Raw genomic sequence first — 19,430 nt, 5'->3', positions numbered from 1 at the left:
ACACACACCTCCCTCCTCTCATTCACTCTCCTTTTCTATCACTCTCACCCCTACCACTGCGAATTTAGCAAGACCCCAGACGCCAGTACTGAAGTGCAAACCGGACACATTCAACTGTTTTCAACACGGAGAGAGCAGCACTTTCTGCTCCTTCAACAGACTCCAACCCCTATCTCCAAAATCTCCAAAATGGGAAACACCAAATCTTCAGAGTCATGGAATGAGTGTCTAGCTTTGTGCCTGAACAGAACAAAAGTAATATTTTTGAAAAAATTCCATCTGCATTTAAGATATTTGTTTCTTTCCTCTTCTCTTCTAACCCTAACCCTAAACCTGAAAGCAATACGTTAATCTCAACCGCAGCCTATAAATCCCTGTTGAAACTGTACAAAATAGAACTTTATAATATTGTTTTGAATTATGGAGGACAGTGTTTGCCATGAAGTATGTGGAGTCTTGTGTGAATAATAAATTGCTTCCTCTTCCTACTTGGCTGCTGTCCTGCTGTCCACCTGTCGTCTCTGTGCTCTAATAACTTTTCAAACTGGTGATGATGATAATTATTGTTCACCAGCCTGTCTTTATCAGGAAGGCTCTGTCAAATAAATGTTTTCTCATGTTTCACCTGAAGGGCAGAAATGACTGGTTGCATCTTGTTGTTCTGTTACAAATTAAAGCTTTGAGCCAAAAGATTTAGCAAGCCCAACTTGAAACAAAACTAGAGTTGACCTCCAGAAATGTCAACTGGGTCTCTCACAGGTTTTACATTTACATAAACACACACTCTCCCTTATTCAATATCTCCCTCGCTTTCTCCCTCTCTCTGTTTGTCTTTCAGTGTCTCTCACTTATGCACCCACAAAGCCACTGAGTTGTATCCCGACCACGGTGGTCTGTGCCCTCGCTGATTTTCAGAGGTCAGGGGCGTGATGTCCATGCACAACTCCTGGTTTCACAAAGGCAGACGCAAGAATTGCGTTTGGACAATCAGCTCCGGACCCCCGTACTTCTCTTGGACATCGGGAAGTTCTCATACTCACGCATGCTTGGCTAGTCAAACGGATGGCCTGCTTCGCTGACTGGGGACTTAAGGATGCTGAGGTCAATTAAGCTTCAATTTACTAAAGTCAGTGAGGGAATGGTGCCATTCCATCCAAATATCACTTCCTCCATCTGATGAAGTTCAGCGTTTGACCTCCGCCCCGCCTCAGGTCAGCTCATATCTATGGATAAGAAGGAAAGGATGGTCAGGCTAGAACAGAGGAATGAGCGGGAAGGCAAGGAGAAAGAAAGGAGAGAAAAGGGAGAGGGAGTAGGCTCTAACTCATGCTTGTCCTCTGTGTGGGTGACACCATGATGAACGAAGGGGTCACCACCCGGGGGCAGGCCCGTCCAAAAGGAGCCGGTGATGTGACCCTTTACAAAAGAAGGAGTGGGTCCCCCAACGGTCACACGGATCAAAGAAGACAAAAGCCTGAGATGATAACTCAGCGCAGCAGTAGAGCGTATTATTATCAGACACTGCTGTGGTAGTACATTTAACTGAGGCAGGGGGGTGGGAGGGGAAAAAATCTAAAAACTAAAAAGTAAAGCTCTGACTCGCCCTAATCTGATTTGCCATATGCAACATTTTCTCTTTATCTGATTCGCTCCGTGAGGTGTTTTCTCTTTCTGTGGGAGCCCGTCTTTATCCAAATGATGTGGTCTTTGGTGAGGCCTGGCCTATTCATGGGAACCCCATGTGCTGTGTGCCCACCATTGAGGTGCAGAGCAGCATGGCCACAAAGGATGGCAGCATTTCAGAGTGCTTTCCTTACAGTTAAAGTCTCTGTTGAGAACAAAGTTTACATTTAAATCACAGAGCCAGAAAATCCACCACAGTTAGAAAAAAAAATCAGTCTTCAAATGTTATTTGAATGCTGAAATATAAGTGTGTGTTTCTGTTCAAGTAGTCTATAAAATTTCTTTGAATTCATGTACATGGAAGTAAACTTTCTGTCATGAATACCAATGAGATATGAAAATGTTCCAATAATGGAAAAAACTTTGCATCAAAGTTTCCTAGGTGTCGAATACCTATATTAAAACATGTGTTCTCTGTTATCTAATTCAAACAAAAATAGTTACTACATTTTTTTGATAGATACAGGCAGTGATGCTGGTCTTAAAAGAGGCCTGGAGGCCCGACCTGATCTGGTGTACACTTGTCTTTAGGTACTGCCACCACACAGGCTATTTGGAAAAAAAGACCTGCACTGTTAAAAAACAAAAAAAGGTTGTAATATTTAAATGTACAACAGTTAATCAACTCAAAGCTAAAAGACATGAAGATAAAAGCGAAGTAGTACCCAGTGTTTGGACCCTTTGGGGCCTAAAATCTGGATCAAGAATTAGTGCAAAAAGCAGGAGACAAAGTCCTTCTCAGCCACAGAGGACTCATCCTTACGTGTGCAGCAGACACCATCTCCTCTCATCCTCCCCTCAGGTCTGGGTCGAGTTCTGGTTGTATCGCTGTCGACGTCTTACCGCACTTGTCCTACTTCTCCATCTTTCCCTCTCGCTGTCTCTGCCTCCACTGATTCTGCGTCCTTCTCCCTCCTCTTCTTCAACCCTTTCTGTCCGGCCCTCCCTCTGCCTTTACATTTCCTTCGCCCTCTCCCTCTCCCAATTTCCCCGCCCTCTCTCTCTCTCTCCCCCCCCCCTCTCTCTCTCATTCTCTGTCTCTCGCCCTCTTCCTCTCCTCATTTCATGCAGCGCTGGGGTTACCTAAGAGACTGGGCTTCAATGGAGAAAATCTCCTTTGGTACAATGAACTGGGCGAGAGGCAGGGGGGAGGGAGAAAAAGGGGGGGGACAGGGTAGCATGGGGGGGTGTTGGACACAGGAGGGGTGAGAGGGGGAGAGAAACTAGAGGGAAATATATAGTGAGATGCAGATGCATTCAGGGATGGGATACGAAATCCCCAAAAATTGAATAAGTGGCTTCGCTTGTGTGGGTTGGCCTCAATGGTCAGTCTGTTGGCGGTTGGTGCCCGCCCCCACACAAGTGCTACCCAGTCAAACCAGGTGGTTTAGCTAAAACAATTTCTTATGGATACTCAATTCGATGGAAATATTTAAGTTCCACATAGTTTTGACGCCTATAGGACAAAGATGAAGGCCATAGGAGACCTCCGTTGTGTCAGTGGTCGCCATTTTGTTTGTTTACTTGTTTGTTCGCTCTCTACAGGGACAGCGAGATGAGACCCCGAGGTCTCTTTACAAAGACAAGTGTGTTTTAAGCAGTGTAAAACCTCTCTTCCTCTGCACAGACCCCATTCCTCTGAGTAATTACACTATCCGCCTTTAATCTACTCACAGTGTCTCTCCGAGAGGTGTTCCCTAAAGACGGAGACAAAACACAAGCAACCTTGTTTCGAGGTTAGTTACTGATTAGCACCAAAACTGTTGCAGTTCATTTTCCTGCTGCACCTTATTGAGCTACTCAACGATGCCATTCAGTTTGCCGTTTGTCTCCGAGTTACCAAACAGCTCCCCTGCTGCTCAGCTCTGTGTCTTTACAACTCTCCCCCCCAGCCCCTCTTCTCATCGGAGGATGTGAGAAAACAATAGGGCTAATAAAAGAAGCAGAGAGATAATTACAGCGCAGTGATGAAGTAAGCGCTCCTACGCCCCGGACCATAAATACCAGCAGTGTGAAATGGGATATGTGGGTGACTTTGGGGTGCCTTTATGTGCTTTTCTGTGCCAACAACGGCAATTTATTCTTAATACCATGTACGTGCCGTGTACATGCCAGGGGGAATCTGGGATATCTATGGTAATGACTCTATCAGGCCCTGATACCCAGAGGCCCCTGCCAAGGGGATTGGGGTGAATGTGGCACAGGAGGTGTCAAAGTTGGGTTGGGGGTGCAGTGTGTGTGTGTGTGTGTGTCCAAGTATGTGTGTGAGACAGTGGAAGGAAGGAGGAGGGGGGGAGGGGGGCTTAGGGCAGATTGTGCATGGTACTCACCCTTTTGCGGGCGGGGCTGAATGAAGTTATTTCTAGGCCCCTGTCCATCTGTTACCGTGGCAGCAGCAGTGACCAAGGTGTTGCCATGGCGAGGTGGACACAAAAAGGCGTGGCGTGGGAACGGGTCCAGGGGTCAGGAGTGAGGGTCAGGGGGTCATGGGTCACAACCAGCTGGACAGCACACAAGAGGAGGCCGGGTGAGAAAAGAAGGAGGGAAGGTTTGGTTTTCTTTCTCTTTTTGGCCCTTTCTTCTCTGGGGTTTTCACTCGGGTGGGACACGTCCGAAGAGTGGACACCACTGGACATTAACATTGAACTGGGGCGGTTAGATGAAAAAGAGAGGGGTGGGGGGATTGTAAAAGGTGAAGGGGAGTGAGAAGGGCCATGGGGTTCACACAGTGGGGCCCCCACAACGTTCAGGCTTTGGGAGGCTCGCCCGCATTACGCCTCATACCTACTGGTGTCTAATCGCGCATAGCATTTGACAGGCAATTGACTCTGGTCAATATGCGCAAATGCCACAATTGAAAGGTTGTGGACGACTGGGTGTGCATGTGTCTATGTGTGTGTGGCCGCGGCCTGCACTTCAGCCAGATAAGTGACACCCTGAGAAAACAAAAGGCCATTCGACGACATTTCATTCTGGTCATTTCAAGCTCAAAACTGCTCGCAGACAATAAGACAAAGTGTAGGCGGCAGATAAATAAAGTGTTCCATCAGCATAAGAAAGCACATTTTCCAAAATGTTGAGGAAATTCAATTTTTTACCTATAACTTCTCTATCATCCTTCTTGTGTCAAATGCTGTCCAGGCACTATGGCTTTGAACATTATGATCTCTTATTATTGTTTTGTGATGCGCTCATTAGTTTGAGACTTGAAAGCCAACATAGGCAAAGTTGAAATACCAATTAAGTAAAAATAAATGACATTCAGGTGTGTTTTCTTTCTTCTTATACCACTAATGTGTACACAGCTGAGGCACACTGTTAAAGTTTGTTTTATAATTATAAGGAAAAAAAGTGCATGTTTCCTGGAGGTGTGTGTAGTAATTTCACTGCACCCCGACCCCATTTTCCTGCAGCCCTGGGAAGCCCTTGTGGTGCTAGAGGTCATTACAATACCTGTGTTGCTGAGAAAAATAAATAAAAGAGTACCGTCAAGTGACATCCCTAGTCACAACTACATAATATACATATTATTTCAGTTTCTAACCTTAACATTCTGTCTCTGTTTATTTCCAGGTTCAGTCAAAGGGTGCCTTCGTAAAAAGTCACTCTGGACTGTCGGTTAATTTGGAGCGCATGCCATAATGAAGCATGTGGTTATTCAGAGCATCTCACTTCTGGTGTGGCAGAGACTACTCTGGGCACTCTGTCTGAGGAGAATGTGCAGTAGAGCGCCACACGCAATGAATGTTTCAACGTTTCTATTGCCATACTATTCGAGAAAACGGTAGATAGCTAATTACCTTACATTTCATCTTCTAACATTAGCTATATGCATATGTTACATTCTACAGACTATCATGTCAAAAGTCAACGTTTTTATAACTGGTAATGCACCCAGTATGAAAAATTGATTTTTTAAAACATTATAGCATGTAAACATATTGTATGTTATGAAGTATGTGAAAAAAAACACAATATGTGACCCTGAATACATTAAAGAAAATACAATAATAATAATAATTAATAGATAAGACTAAATCAGCCAAGGGTCCCGTAATGATGTTAAAAAATGTTGTAGATGTAAAACTGCTCATCTAGAGGGGATAAGAGTCTGCACTAGTGAGCAATGGGTTAGGTGGAATGCTGTCACCTGTAACTCAAGCAAATTGTCTTGGCAATACTTTTTCTGATTCTAACCTCTAGCTGAGTTTTCAGATGTTAAAAATCTATCAAGAAAATCTCAACAATTTTGAGAATGTGCCTTTTTTTTTTTAAAGACATTTGCTAGTTTTTGTATATGCTATGCACATGACACATGCAAACATTAAACAAACTAAACTTTTGTCCTCATTGCACCATGAAATACCCTCCAAACTTTAAACAGATTTGAGGGGAAGCTTCACGAAAGACGGATGTAGCGGCTAAAGTTCTGCGGAACTACAGCAGCAGTAGAGATTGAAATGTCCACCTGCTCCGTAACGAACAGAAGTAGACTGCAAAACCTTGAGCCGCATGAGTGGATAACACATTATGACAACGTGGATAAGAAGTTGCTTACAATGCCATTACACACACTAGAACACACACACACATGCACAGAGTAAATACACAGGGCCTCTTTAGACTTTTATAGTTGCGGGGATCCATACTTCTCCTCAGAACACAGTAATAGGATTAGGAGCAGCCTTGGGAGGACATGGCAGGCCAAGTCCAACGCTCCGTTTGACACCTTTTGTCCTCGAGCCCTGAGACGCAGATCACAGCAATAGGATGAGGGACAAAGGCTTTTGAACATTGTGTTGTAGCTACAAATATACCCTGATGGGAGAACGCTGAGCTCCTGGTTCCACAGCGGATAAAACGAACAGACAGCAATTTTGACAACTCAATCAATTTTTAAGATGAATTAATGTGTCTTGTAAACCAATTAAATGGTCTTCTAACTTAAGTGACGCTACATCCTACAATGTTTACATATTTATAAAATGTAAAATGTGTAAATCTGTGCCCTTAATTTTACATTAAAAAAATTGGAGGGAAAACGTTACAATAGAAAGGTTATATCAATGACACTGATTGTACATATAAAGAGTATATTTGATAAGATGCTTTGGTCAAAATAATATCTCGTCTTAATATTATTTTGTACCTTTCAATAATGTTGATCCATATAGATCCAAACAAATACATGTGTTTTGATTAATTTTTGATTTTGATTTTTGATTTTCATTCAGTTGTTTAAATGTTCTGGCTTTGTTTCTCTCTTGTCATACTTGTCAGGTGACTTATGTTGATTTTTTTATAACCATGCAGTTCTTCTTACTCTTAATCTTAAACAAAAACGCACCTTTCTGACCTGTAACATGCCTTTCACAACACAGTATTTCTAATGCTGTCAGTAACCCAATATTATATTCGTTTTTCAAGTAGTATTTCATATTTTAATGTCTTGTCAATTTGTATACGTTTATTCCTGTTCTTTTGTATGCATTTTAACATGGATGGGATTTGTCTTGTTTGGATGTTGTTGTTGAAACTGTTATTCAATAAAGTTAAAACATGTTCAACAATTAGCTGGAAGACAGTGTTAATCTTAATCATAAAATAATTACTCAAAAGTTGCTTTACCCTCAGTTAAACCACCACCGTTACCTCTCGACTGAGCAGATATCTCAGAGATAACCTGTGATTTTATTGTTAAATATGTATTTAAAACCATTTCACTTGTGTAACATCACCTTTGATTTCACAGAACGAAGCCCTCAGTTTCTCATTGTGAAGAGATAAAGGGCATGCACCTTGATTGTATAGTTATTTATATTTACATGTTCTTATACTGCAGGAGGTTCTGTTGCACTGAGAGCAGCAGCTCATCCTCGGATCGAGTAATTATTGGCATTCCCAACGATCTCCTCACATGCCGTGCCATCACGAGGTGACAGAGATTCTCTGTCCTCTCCCCTGCCTCTGCACCGCGGGAGAACGACCAAAAGCAGTTTTACGACCAAGAGCTGCTGACCCTCACTTCCTGCCAAGAATCAGAGAGACGAGGTTCAAAGTGATCCCAGGCACACAAAGCAACACAAATGCAACGAGGAGCGCACATGAACCCTGGCACACACGTTTTAAGATTTAGTGTCGGGTGCATTCACATGAATACACTCAATGCTTTAACATAATGGCTAAAAATCTTTCTAAAACGGTATTTGGATGTCTGGATGTGAATGCTTGGAGACATTTCACTGAAAGACAGCCAACAAGTGGATGTAACAAGTCCATATCTGTTATCTGGGAGCTGTCAAAAGGCATCCTGTGAAAAATACAGGTGAACTTTAAATGTTTGCGGAGAAAGTGTTGAGCAATCACAGCACCTATCAAAAAGCAGACCTACAGTAAAGCAAGTGGCTTCTCCGTTTAAAAAGAAAAAGAGCACAACAACAAAGGAAATTAAATTGCTTGCTGTAAATCCAGCGACAGAGGAGAATAAAGTTCAATCACTGTGCTGAGTAGAGAAATGATTGAGGACCAAAGTGTGAATGCTCAGATTACATAAAGACATTCAATAAGACAAAACTACAAACATTAACAGCTCTCAGTTACACCAATATGCAAACCACATAAAGACAGGATATCTGAATTGCTTCATGCTGTTTTTTTGCACACAAAAAAATACTTTGTTGTGTCTCAAAATCTTGTTTTATACACAGTTCTACTTAATTTGTTAGTCTGAGATACGTGCATTAAGAAGTTAACTAATTATAGCAAACAGTTGTGCAGTTTGATTTGGTAAAGCAATTTGAACTGCCCTATGCAAGGTGGTATATAATAAGTTGTGTTTGTCACTCCGGAGAGCTGGTTGAACTGCAGTTTTCTGTCAGAATCAAATTTGATAAATGGGACGCTTTAAACCAAATTTAGAAAAATGAAGAGTAGTTGGTATTGCTTGAAATGAATGAAAACGCTGGTTTATTAAGTGGTTTAAAACATTTGATGTTTCAAATATGAGCTCTATCAACCATTTATCAAATAAGTGTCTACAAAATAAAATCAAGACAGAATGCACTTTCCTTAAACAGTTCATGCCACACTCAGGAACATGCTGTTGTACATTAAACTGTAAACTAACATTTCAACATCAAATTGTGGTGAGGCTAAACACGAGTTGCTTTAAACTTATTGACATCTTCGCTCTCTCTTTCCAGCCCTGAAAGAGATCCTGATGAATCAATTTGAGCGATAAAAAAAAGGAGGGAAATGGCATGGCAGAGATGTGTGAATAAGAGCCAACGGTCAGATTTGATTACAATAGGAAAGCACCAGAGAAAGGAAAGCCTTCACTTTCAGCAAGTCATGTCTTTTCAAGAAAAAGCTTGTAATATAAATGTGTGAGTGTGTGATTCTGTCTGTGTGTGTGAGAAAGTACGAAAAAAAAGGAGCGGTGAATGTGATTATTGGACGAGGGCCGGTCAGGGGCCGCAGGGTGGCCCACAGACGGACCCAGAGAAAGGGACATTTACCTTGAACTCCAACTGTCCCGTCTCTGGGGCGGGGTCAGGTATTGTAGCTGGGTCTGACAGGGTCAGGAGGGTACAAGAGGGGGAGACAGGGGGAGGCGGGTGGGGAGCAGGGACAGAGGCTGCCCCCGGGGTCGTGGGGCGCTACCCCTGTGGGGGGCCAGAGAACGTGGGGGCAGGGGGGGAGGGAGAGTAGGTATTGGCAGATTTTCATGGGGTGCAGATGCTCAATATGCAGATGTCTAATCGAATTGTGCGACGATGAATTGGTTCCCTCTCCTCATTTGCATCAGGACAATCCCCGGCAGTGGCTCAGGGGTCAGCGGAGCTCCCCCGGACAAAATGAGAAGCCGGCTGCAGACGCCCCTGAGGACGTGTGAACTTGAAGTAGACTTTACTCAATGACAAGATTATTGATTGATTCAAATTTCTGTCTGTCTGTCTGGGAGTGCAAGCGACATCTGTCATTTCAGTAAAGATGTCGTTTCTCTAAGTATGAAATGGAAAAAGTGTTTATTGTTCTTCGGTGTTTGGCCAGCAGTAGACTTACCATTATTAGTGAACAGGGTTAGCGTTTAGCCAAAACAAACACTCAGATGATGCCATATTATTGACATTATGTTCTTATGTACTGATTGTAAAGTTCCAGATTTAAGTGTTTCAGGCCAAGAATTTCTTTTTTTAAAAACCCGGATAGGGCGAAGATTAGAAAATAGGCTTGTGTTGTTCATGGTTATGTTTTCTCCTCAAACAAAAGGGCAAGTCTCAATTTTTTGGTTCTTGTTTAAGCAAAACACATTTAACAACAGCCCCACAACCAGCATACATTTGTTGTCATTTCCTTGAGCAGTCACCCCAGGAACAGAAGGCAACAAGACCCTCAAGCAGACTGAAGATGCAAAACAAAACCAGAGAGCAGCCCTCTCTGAAAAGAGAGCCCCACAGATAAAGCTTCTCTGTGATAGTAATTAATTTAAAGCCATAAAGAACACAGCAGAGTGAGGGAAAGGAGGCAGAAAAGAGTTTCATTTAAATGTTGAAACACCAATGGGCTGAATTACTTTTCTGATGTGATTTAGAGTTGGAACAAACACATACACTCACTAGCCATTTTATTAGGTACACCCGTTCAACTGCTTGTTAACGCAAATATCTAATCAGCCAATCACATGGCAGCAACTCAATGCACTTAGGCATGTAGACATGTTGAAGACAACCTGCTGAAGTTCAAATAGACAGAGCATCCAAATGGGGTGATTTAAGTGACTTTGAACGTGGCATGGTTGTTGGTGCCAGAAGGGCTGGTCAGAGTATTTCAGAAACTGCTGATCTACTGGGATTTTCACGCACAACCACCTCTAGGGTTTACAGAGAATGGTCAGAAAAAGGGAAAATACCCAGTGAACGGCAATTCTCTGGTGAAAATGCCTTGTTGATTCAAGAGATCAGAGAAAATGACCAGACTGGTTCAAGATGATAGAAAGGCAACAGTAACTAAAATAACCACTAGTTACAACCAAGGTATGCAGAAGACCATCTCTGAACGCACAACACGTGCACCTTGAAGCAGACGGCTATAGCAGCAGAAGACCACACCGGGTGCAACACCTGTCAGCTTAGAACAGGAAACTGAGGCTACAATTTGCATTAGCTCACCAAAATAGAAGATTGGAAAAATGTAGCCTGGTCTTATGCGTCTCGATTTCTACTGCGACATTCGGACGTTCGAGTCAGAATTTGCTGTAAACAACATGAAAGCAGGGATCCATCCTGGCTTTTATCAACGGTTCATGCTGGTGGCGGTGGTGTAATGGTATGGGGGATATTTTCTTGGCATACTTTAGGCCCCTAAGTACCAATTGAGCATTGTCCATCCCTTTATGACCACAGTGTACCCATATTCTGATGGCCACTTCCAGCAGGATAACGCACCATGTCATAAAGCTCAAATCAGCTCCAACTGGTTTCTTGAACATGACAGTGAGTTCACTGAACTCAAATGGCCTCCATAGTCACCAGATCTACATCTTATAGAGCACCTTTGCGATGTGGTGGAACGAGAGATTCGCATCATGGATGCGCAGCCGATAAATCTGCAGCAACTGCGTGATGCTATCATGTCAATATGGATCAAAATCTCTGAGGAGTGTTTCCAGCACCTAGGTGAGTCTATGCCAAGAAGAATTAAGGCATTATTAAGGCAAAAGGGGGTCCAACCTGGTACTTGCAAGGTGTACCTAATAAAGTGGCCGGTGAGTGTATACCAGCATTGACACACTCTCACAGGGTGAGTGAAAGGCAGCAAGGACCCAAATGCAGAGAACTGGACAGACAGGGAGAATGTAGGGATTCATTGCGATGGTGATCGTAGCTTAATAGCTTGAAAGCAATGTCAACAAGCAACAAAGAAAAATGACTATCTGACAGGGAGTGGAAAAGGCATGGTTAATGTTTGCAGGGTGGATGAGGAAAGTGGGAATAGGTGAGCAAGTGGGTGGAGAAGGTCAGGTGACTTTGACTAGAGGGAAAGCAAGATGGGCATCTGGTGAACCGGAAGAGAATGGGGGGGTGTGGCTAAAGGGAGAGAGAGAAAGGGATAATATGATAAACATTGTTTAAATAACCAACAAGAACCTGCATCGATTAAAACAATTATTTATTTTTACAGAGTGAAAATAAAATGCAGTTAAAATTATTCTGGGCCCAGAGTGACGCAATGTTTCGACCTTTGCAATTTCATTTAAATTCTTCAGTAAGGACCATACAACTGTGTTGTCATTGTGATTTGATTATATCTACACTGGAAAAACTGAAACGTTGACTTTAATTAAATGTATTATGCCAACAAATTTCACATAAATGTATTAGGTTAGTTGAAAGCAATATTATTAAGTTGAACCTAATATTTCCGATTTAAACGGAATATTGGTTTATTATCAGTCCATATATTAAAATGATTATCAGAGTGGTTTCTCAGTACAATAAAAGTAACTTTTCCCAGACACCCAACCCACGTGGAGGGGCGTGGAGCTTCAGCAGTTGGAAGCTGTGAGTTTTGCGGGCTTCTTTGAAGGATGTGAGAGTTTTTGCAGTTCGACTGTGACTGGGAAAAGAGTTACGTTGAGATGGTTCTATTACACTTAAAAGTACTTGTTGGAACTGAGGCAAACTGACATTTCTAAATCTTGAAGTTGTAGGCTAGCTTGAACGTCTGTGATTCCATATACATTTGATGCAACTTTTCTGATTGATGCAACATTTACCTTAAATTAAAAGGTATTATGTTAATTTCTGTGCTGTTCTGAACTACCTTCACTTCCTGCTTCTCCTCCTGGTCACTAAGTTTTCCACATTTACATATAAACATAATGCCTCAAAACATTGAATAAATTGTGCAATGGAGGAAAACATCTTATGAATATGAGTTATAAAGGGCGGCTGTGGCTCAGTGGATAGAGTGCTGGACTTCGAATCAGGGGTACCAAGTTCGAGTCAGCATGTCGTTGTGTCCCTGGGCAAGACACTTCACCCCAAGTTGCTCCTGTGGGGATTGTCCACAGTACTGAATGTATGTAAGTAGCTTTGGATAAAAGCGTCTCACAAATGACATGTAATGTAATAAAAAGTTCTATAATTTCAAATTGTAAAGCACTTCTGGATCTGATATTCTACAAACAACATATTATTTTTAAAAGTAAACCATAATAAAACCCAGTGTTACAGCGAAATTCTTGGGGTTCGAAATTCTCTGGCAGCTCTTTTCTCTGTGCTGACTTCTCTCACAGCAGCTCAGGGTTACGTTGCTCTCTAGTGGTAACACGGGGAAGCAGTTGCACATACGCCTAAGCCTCAAGATTCAGTGCCTTTATTGCCATGTTGAACTGACCATGTAACACGTTTTTGAAACCCTTAAAAAAGATAGCAACTAAAGATTGAGACATGTTTGTTTCTCTGTAAAATATTTAAGTTGACTCTCTACTGGTTCCTGCCAAATTCCACAAATGCTCTTTGTCTCTGCTTGTCTGTTTTCAATGCCCAAAACCCATTTTTATTATGTTATATGTAAACATTTGCTTACTCACTTAAGTTGTGTTATTGCTCCTGCATTGATAACTCCCGTAAGACTTCAACAGCCTGTCTTTCAACTAAAGACACCTGGGTTGTGATAATGGTTTTAGAGTGTATTGAAAGATTAGACAGTGATTCAAGAAAACATTGTATGACTTCCAATGTTTCAGTGATAAAAATGTATCATATCTGAGTTAAAAGCCGTAAGACAACAGACAAAGGAATACATTGTAAAAGTAGGGGGTGTTTTATTTGTATTTATATTTACACATTTCTCCAACAACCAAGTGTACAACTGCAAAGCTGATGACCTAGATGATATCTCATCTACACATTTTTGTGCTACAAATTCTATTGTCTCAGTGTTTTTAAGTAGTCTTGGATGAATGCTACTATAAAATGTTACACAACACTCGACATGGGCACATCATGTGGCCTATATTCTGTAGTAAGCCAAAGAAATACAGTTTCTGCTATCAATAATCCTTGTGTAAATTTGTAATCAGAAAATGAGAAAAAGGTAACACAAACGCAAAATAAGCTTTGTAAACTCACAAAAAGTGTTCTGCAAATATAAAAAAGAATCTGAAAATGGCTTTTACACAAAGTTCATAAACTTTTCAATGCAGGCAAGTTTAAGGCACACAGTGAAAATGTATAGTTTAAGATGTTAAATGACAGTATACGTTTACCGTCCTGGAAGGAAAGTTTTGGACTCCCACAGTCTCCTTCCAGGACTTTTGGAGGAATCAGCTCTTCATCGACCTCAGATTTCTCCTCAGGAACTGTAAGGTCAGAAACAGACAATAGTTATTCGAATCTTTATTCTTCTTATTTCAACCAATACTTTGGCTCTCAATAACTTCTTTTAAATCCTAAAACTCAAGAGCTAAACTAGCATAAAGTGCCAATATACTAAAGTACTTTGAACTTGTAGACTACTTGATTAAAAGTATTTAGTTACATGTGTCACGCCCTGGCTCAAGGACGGACAAAAGAAGGAGACCACACATGATTCATCCAATTGAAGTGCATTTATTTAAAGAAACTAAATGAACTATGAAGTCAGTTAATCAGTAATGTGTGTAGTGTGTGGGTGTGTGAACATGCATCAGTATATAAAGGAAATACAAACAAACCAAGGTCCAGTAGAGCCAAGCAACCCAAGAGGAGAGAGTGGCCGTTTCTCAATCGCGAGGATGCTTGCTTGGTAGCACATGTCTTCCGAGTCACTTCCTTCAGAAGCTAGGCAAGAATCCTTCCTGGCATTTTAACAGGTGGTTTAGACAACAGACTTTTACATTCCGCCGGAGAGTATACTGCGTGTGGACGGTGTGAACGATCGGACAAGGGTGAGAAGNTCCAGGACTTTCGGAGGAATCAGCTCTTCATCGACCTCAGATTTCTCCTCAGGAACTGTAAGGTCAGAAACACACAATAGTTCTTCGAATCTTTATTCTTCTTATTTCAACCAATACTTTGGCTCTCAATAACTTCAGCATACTTTCAGCTACAGAGACCATTCAAATATCGCAATATTCAGAGTTTTCAGCACTTGATGGGAAACTTTTAACTTTTTCAATTTTCTTTACACTTCTTGAAATATTCAGCTTTTTAAACTCTTTTTTTAACATGGAACTCAATGGGAGGAACCTTCAAATCCTCTTTTAACTACACCGTGCGCCAATACTCCTTCCACATACTTTCAGCTAGAGACTTCATTCCAACTTTAAAATGATCACAAGACATTCAGCTATTAGAATCCTATCCAGATTTGTGATATCTTTTACACTTTAACTTAGTTTGGAGCTTGGCAGAGGCCTTTTTCAGATTTTAACATTAGTGTGGATGGAGCAGCTCGTTAAGGCTTAGAGTGCGTGATGTCACATCCCGGTTCCCAAGAAAACAAGGATCACAGGATTAAATGACTACAGACCCATCGCCCTGACCTCTGTGGTTATGAAGCCCTTTGAGCGCCTTGTCCTGTCCCACCTAAAATCCATCACAGACCCCCTCCTGGACCCCCTGCAGTTCGCCTACAGAGCCAACAGGTCTNAGTTGTCTTTTAAAAATAAAGACAAAAAAGAACAAAATCCGAGTTGTCCAAGCGTCCTCTGTTGCCCTCCAGCCTCTCAAGTTCAGGCTAAATCACTATGTACATGTCAAAACCCTGAAGAACTTGACAAGCAGAGAGCCCCAAACGTTCCTTTCCCTGGCCACATCAACCAGCTCTGACTAGGGGATTCCAAGGCGCTCCCAGGCCAGCGAAGAGATATAATCCCTCCACCTGGTCCTAGGTCTACCCCTTCGGTCTCTTACCAGCTGGACGTGCCTGGAACACCTCTCTAGGGAGGCGCCCATGTGGCATCCTAACTAGGTGCCCGAATCACCTCAACTGGCTCCTTTCGACGCGGAGGAGGAGCGGTTCAACTCCGAGTCCCTCCCGGATGACTGAACTTCTCACCTTATCCCTAAGGGAGACACCAGCCACCCTGCGGAGAAAACCCATCTCGGCTGCTTGTATCCGCGATCTCGTTCTTTCGGTCATGACCCATCCTTCATGACCATAGGTGAGGGTAGGAGCGGAAATGGCCCGGTAGACAGAGAGCTTTGCCTTCTGGCTCAGCTCCCTTTTCGTCACAACGGTGCGGTAAAGCCACTGCAGTACCGCTCCCGCTGCTCCGATTCATCTCACGCTCCATTGTTCCCTCACTCGAGAACAAGACCCCGAGATACTTGAACTCCTTCACTTGGGGTAAGGACTCATTCCCTACTTGGAGTGGACAGTCCATTGGTTTCATGCTGAGAACCATGGCCTCAGATTTGGAGGTGCTTGTCCTCCGGGCCTGTCGGTGACTTGCAACTGCCTCGGGAGTCCCACGGGATAACAAATCCCTGAAGGCCTCCTTCTTCAGTCGGATATAATGCTCAGCAAGAAAACAAAGAGGAAGAATTCCAAAATTCTGTATTGTGTTCCAGAAAAAGGCATTTATATTAAACTGGCTCCTCATGCCAATACTTTTCCAGGAAGGTTGGCAGATTCGTACTTAAATTGTGTATCAGGATAGGATGAAACCGATCTGACCTGAGAGCTGCTGCTTACTACAGAGTCTCATACAATATGACTCTGAGCAGCACCACCGCTACATAAAATACTTTGCATCTCTTTTCCAAGAGACTAATATAAAACAGATATTCCTTGCCACATTTCATACAGACAACCCATTGTTCCTAGCCTAACCTTGTGAACTCACCTGTGTCCAGAGCTCCAACGTATCCCTCTTCTCTGGTTCTGCCTCCCTCTTCACCCTCTCCCCTCCGTGTGAGTGCACGTGTCCATTTTCCTCCTTGTGCACCCGGACAATATCCTCCTGTTGTCCGTGATCATGAGCGTGTCCGTGCCCGTGATCATGAGCGTGCCCGTGTCCGTGATCATGAGCATGTCCGTGATCATGAGCGTGCCCGTGTCCGTGATCATGAGCATGCCCGTGATCGTGTCCATGGTCATGAGAGTGAGCGTGCCCGTGGTGCTCCTCTTCCTCCAGAGGGATGTTAGCCTCGGCGCTCCACTTGCTCGCTCCATGGAACATCTTCACATCCTCAAGGTCATCGTGAGAGTGGCCGTGGTGGCCGTGTTCATGGTCGCCATGGGAATGGCTATGAGCAGTGGTTGAATGGGAGGCTAACAGGAGGACTGCAGATGCGGCCAGTGTCAGTGCCAGCAGACGTACACAGCCCATGGTATCCCCTATGACAAAAAGAAAAAAGTGAAGAAGTGAGAATTTTAATTAAAAAAAAAACCAATGGAATTCTGATGATTATATTTAGTGGTCATGTTTACATCTATGAGAAGGATACAACATTTGGACCTGTTAGCAGCTGAATGATGGTAATAAATACAAGTGCCTAGATATGCACAACTTGTCAGCAGGTTAAGAAAGGGCCTACAATCCCTCTTTTTCCCTGTGATAGCAAAGAACCAGGAACCAAACAGTTGCTAATGCTAGAACTGTTTAAATTGAAGTATTACAGCAATAAATGACTGCAACATTTGAATGCACTGATTTGTTTTGCAAGTGTGGCAACTGCGGTCACTGCTTAATTAGAAAGATACAGCTGCAGTGGATTTTCTTTACCTCACCTTGTGTAAGGAATTGCATCATCAGCCAATAAACCGTGTTCTCTGGGATAGATGTGTTCACTCACATAAAAAGGTGACCGCCCCTTGTAGTCATGGAAGCATTTTCAGTCACACCATTTCACCTTTACACAAGTGCATCATCAGTGAGATTGGGGTGTTATCCCTAGTATCTATTGAAGAACTATTCTTACTTAATCGGATCAGTCAGTTTAGCCAACATGGCAGGTATTCAAATGGCGATTGCATTTACTGCATTAATGCCAGTGGTGGAAGAAGTACTACAAAATATCAATACCAGTGTTAAAAGATGTGAGTAATTGTACCTGTTTAGTTGTTAAAGCCCTGCATTCAAAAACATCCTTAAGTAAAAAACACTAGTAAACGTGTTAAAATAACATAAATTACCCAAAGTACTGATTATGCAGAATGGACCTTTAAGGGGAAATCTCAAATCTGTATATCATTTTATTTCACTGGATTATAATAATTGCTGGATTCATAGACTCATTGCTAGTTTAATTGAATTCAAGAAGCGCATAAGACATCATCATTTGGGTTGATTTACATGTTGTGTTAATAAGTAAGTAACCACAGCTACCAACTACAGCTGTAGTGGAGCAGCAGTATAAAGTTGCATTAAATGGAAACTGAAGTAACTTGTATTTGATTAAATAGGCTGTGATTAATGATTACAGTTGTGCAACATTAACATATTCATTGGGTGTATTGCGCCAATGCAAAACGGTTAATGCAATACAGTTGTAATTACAATAGCATTCATGTAACGACACCTTAGCGGATTTAACAAACATCTGTTTAAGCTTGATTTAGAGTTTGCATTGTTTTTGATCGTGTTTATTTGCTGGTAGCTTCCTCGTAGGATGTTGGTGTAAAGCGGATAATCCGTAAGTGTTAAATACATGTAATCTAAGTGCAAACAGTGAAAGCCCCAGTCATCAAACAATGACCACGCATCACACAAGTTATAGAGAAAGCCTGCTAGCTTTACTGGCTAGCTAGCTAACAACTTGCTAACATGTTGCTGCAGCAGAATTATTGACTGCGACATACAATAGAAAACAAGCAATTACTTCTCACCGGATTGTGTCAGATATCACTGCCTGCTGGGCCGCTGGATAACTCTCTGTCCTGCGAGCAATACGTTTGATAAAACGCTTATACTTGTGTCTGCTTGGATGCTATTGTTAAGACGTGGCATTTACTCAAGTAAGCTCAACGAAATCTCGCGAGGTCGCATTCCACTCCAAAATGTGCCTCCTTCTGTACTCACTCGTTGTCTCCATTTAGATAAAAAGATTGATTTTATTTTCCCTCAGCGATCACAATAGGATAAAAACGTATTTAGGAATAATTGTTTACAATTTTTCACTTCTATATAGGCTACTGGGTAAAATTGCATTTATTAAGATACAATAGGTCTGTAATGACATATCGCGAGATTAATGTTGTATCTGAGACTCACCTTTTTAGGCTGCGCGAGACTGCAGGAGCATCCTGGAGGAGAAGAGGATGTTGCTCCGCTTGCGACTGACACTGCAATTACATAATGTAAATAATAGACCTTTATGTATTTAAGGGGCGAGGTAAGATGAGATAAAATTGACCTTTAACAATCCCCGTAGGTAAATTCATGTGTTTAGGCTGTAACATAATAAGAATAAACACAGATACATATTACACATGGAATACACAGCAATGAAAAAAAGAATGAGAATAAACAAGTATTAACAGTATTATTAGTAATGAATAATGACCTGCAATAATGTATCCTGGAAAACTTTCCCAGGATACATTATTGCAGGTCCAGCTACAGAGCAGTATATCACGTTGAAATGAGCCACACCTTTAAATGTTTAAAATGTTTTACATTGGAATGGTATTAGCCTAAAACTAAACTGAAAACGTTAGAAATAAAACATTATAATTCAGCAGTATGATATGGGAAGTATGATTTAAATTGGTCACTTCTGCATATCAAACTGTTCATGTTGGTACTTATAGAT

At 42.0% G+C, this 19,430-nt stretch overlaps 1 protein-coding gene across 1 annotated transcript; it reads right to left on the bottom strand.

Annotated features, from left to right (window-relative positions):
* Positions 1-4,064: 4,064 nt before the first annotated feature.
* LOC104957491 (kininogen-1-like) lies at positions 4,065-18,664 on the bottom strand. The gene is made up of 6 exons (XM_010785127.1): positions 18,505-18,664; positions 16,507-17,013; positions 14,586-14,681; positions 13,958-14,050; positions 9,201-9,253; positions 4,065-4,184 (listed from the first exon to the last, which is right to left on the bottom strand). The coding sequence occupies exons 2-6, from the start codon at positions 17,003-17,005 to the stop codon at positions 4,065-4,067; spliced, it is 861 nt and encodes a 286-aa protein (XP_010783429.1). The 5' UTR covers positions 17,006-17,013; positions 18,505-18,664.
* Between the last annotated feature and the right edge of the window lie 766 nt (positions 18,665-19,430).

Source organism: Notothenia coriiceps, unplaced genomic scaffold (assembly GCF_000735185.1).
Source record: "Notothenia coriiceps isolate Sejong01 unplaced genomic scaffold, NC01 NC01_scaffold00027160, whole genome shotgun sequence".
NCBI lineage: Eukaryota > Metazoa > Chordata > Actinopteri > Perciformes > Nototheniidae > Notothenia > Notothenia coriiceps.
This window is presented reverse-complemented; position numbering and strand designations above follow the sequence as displayed.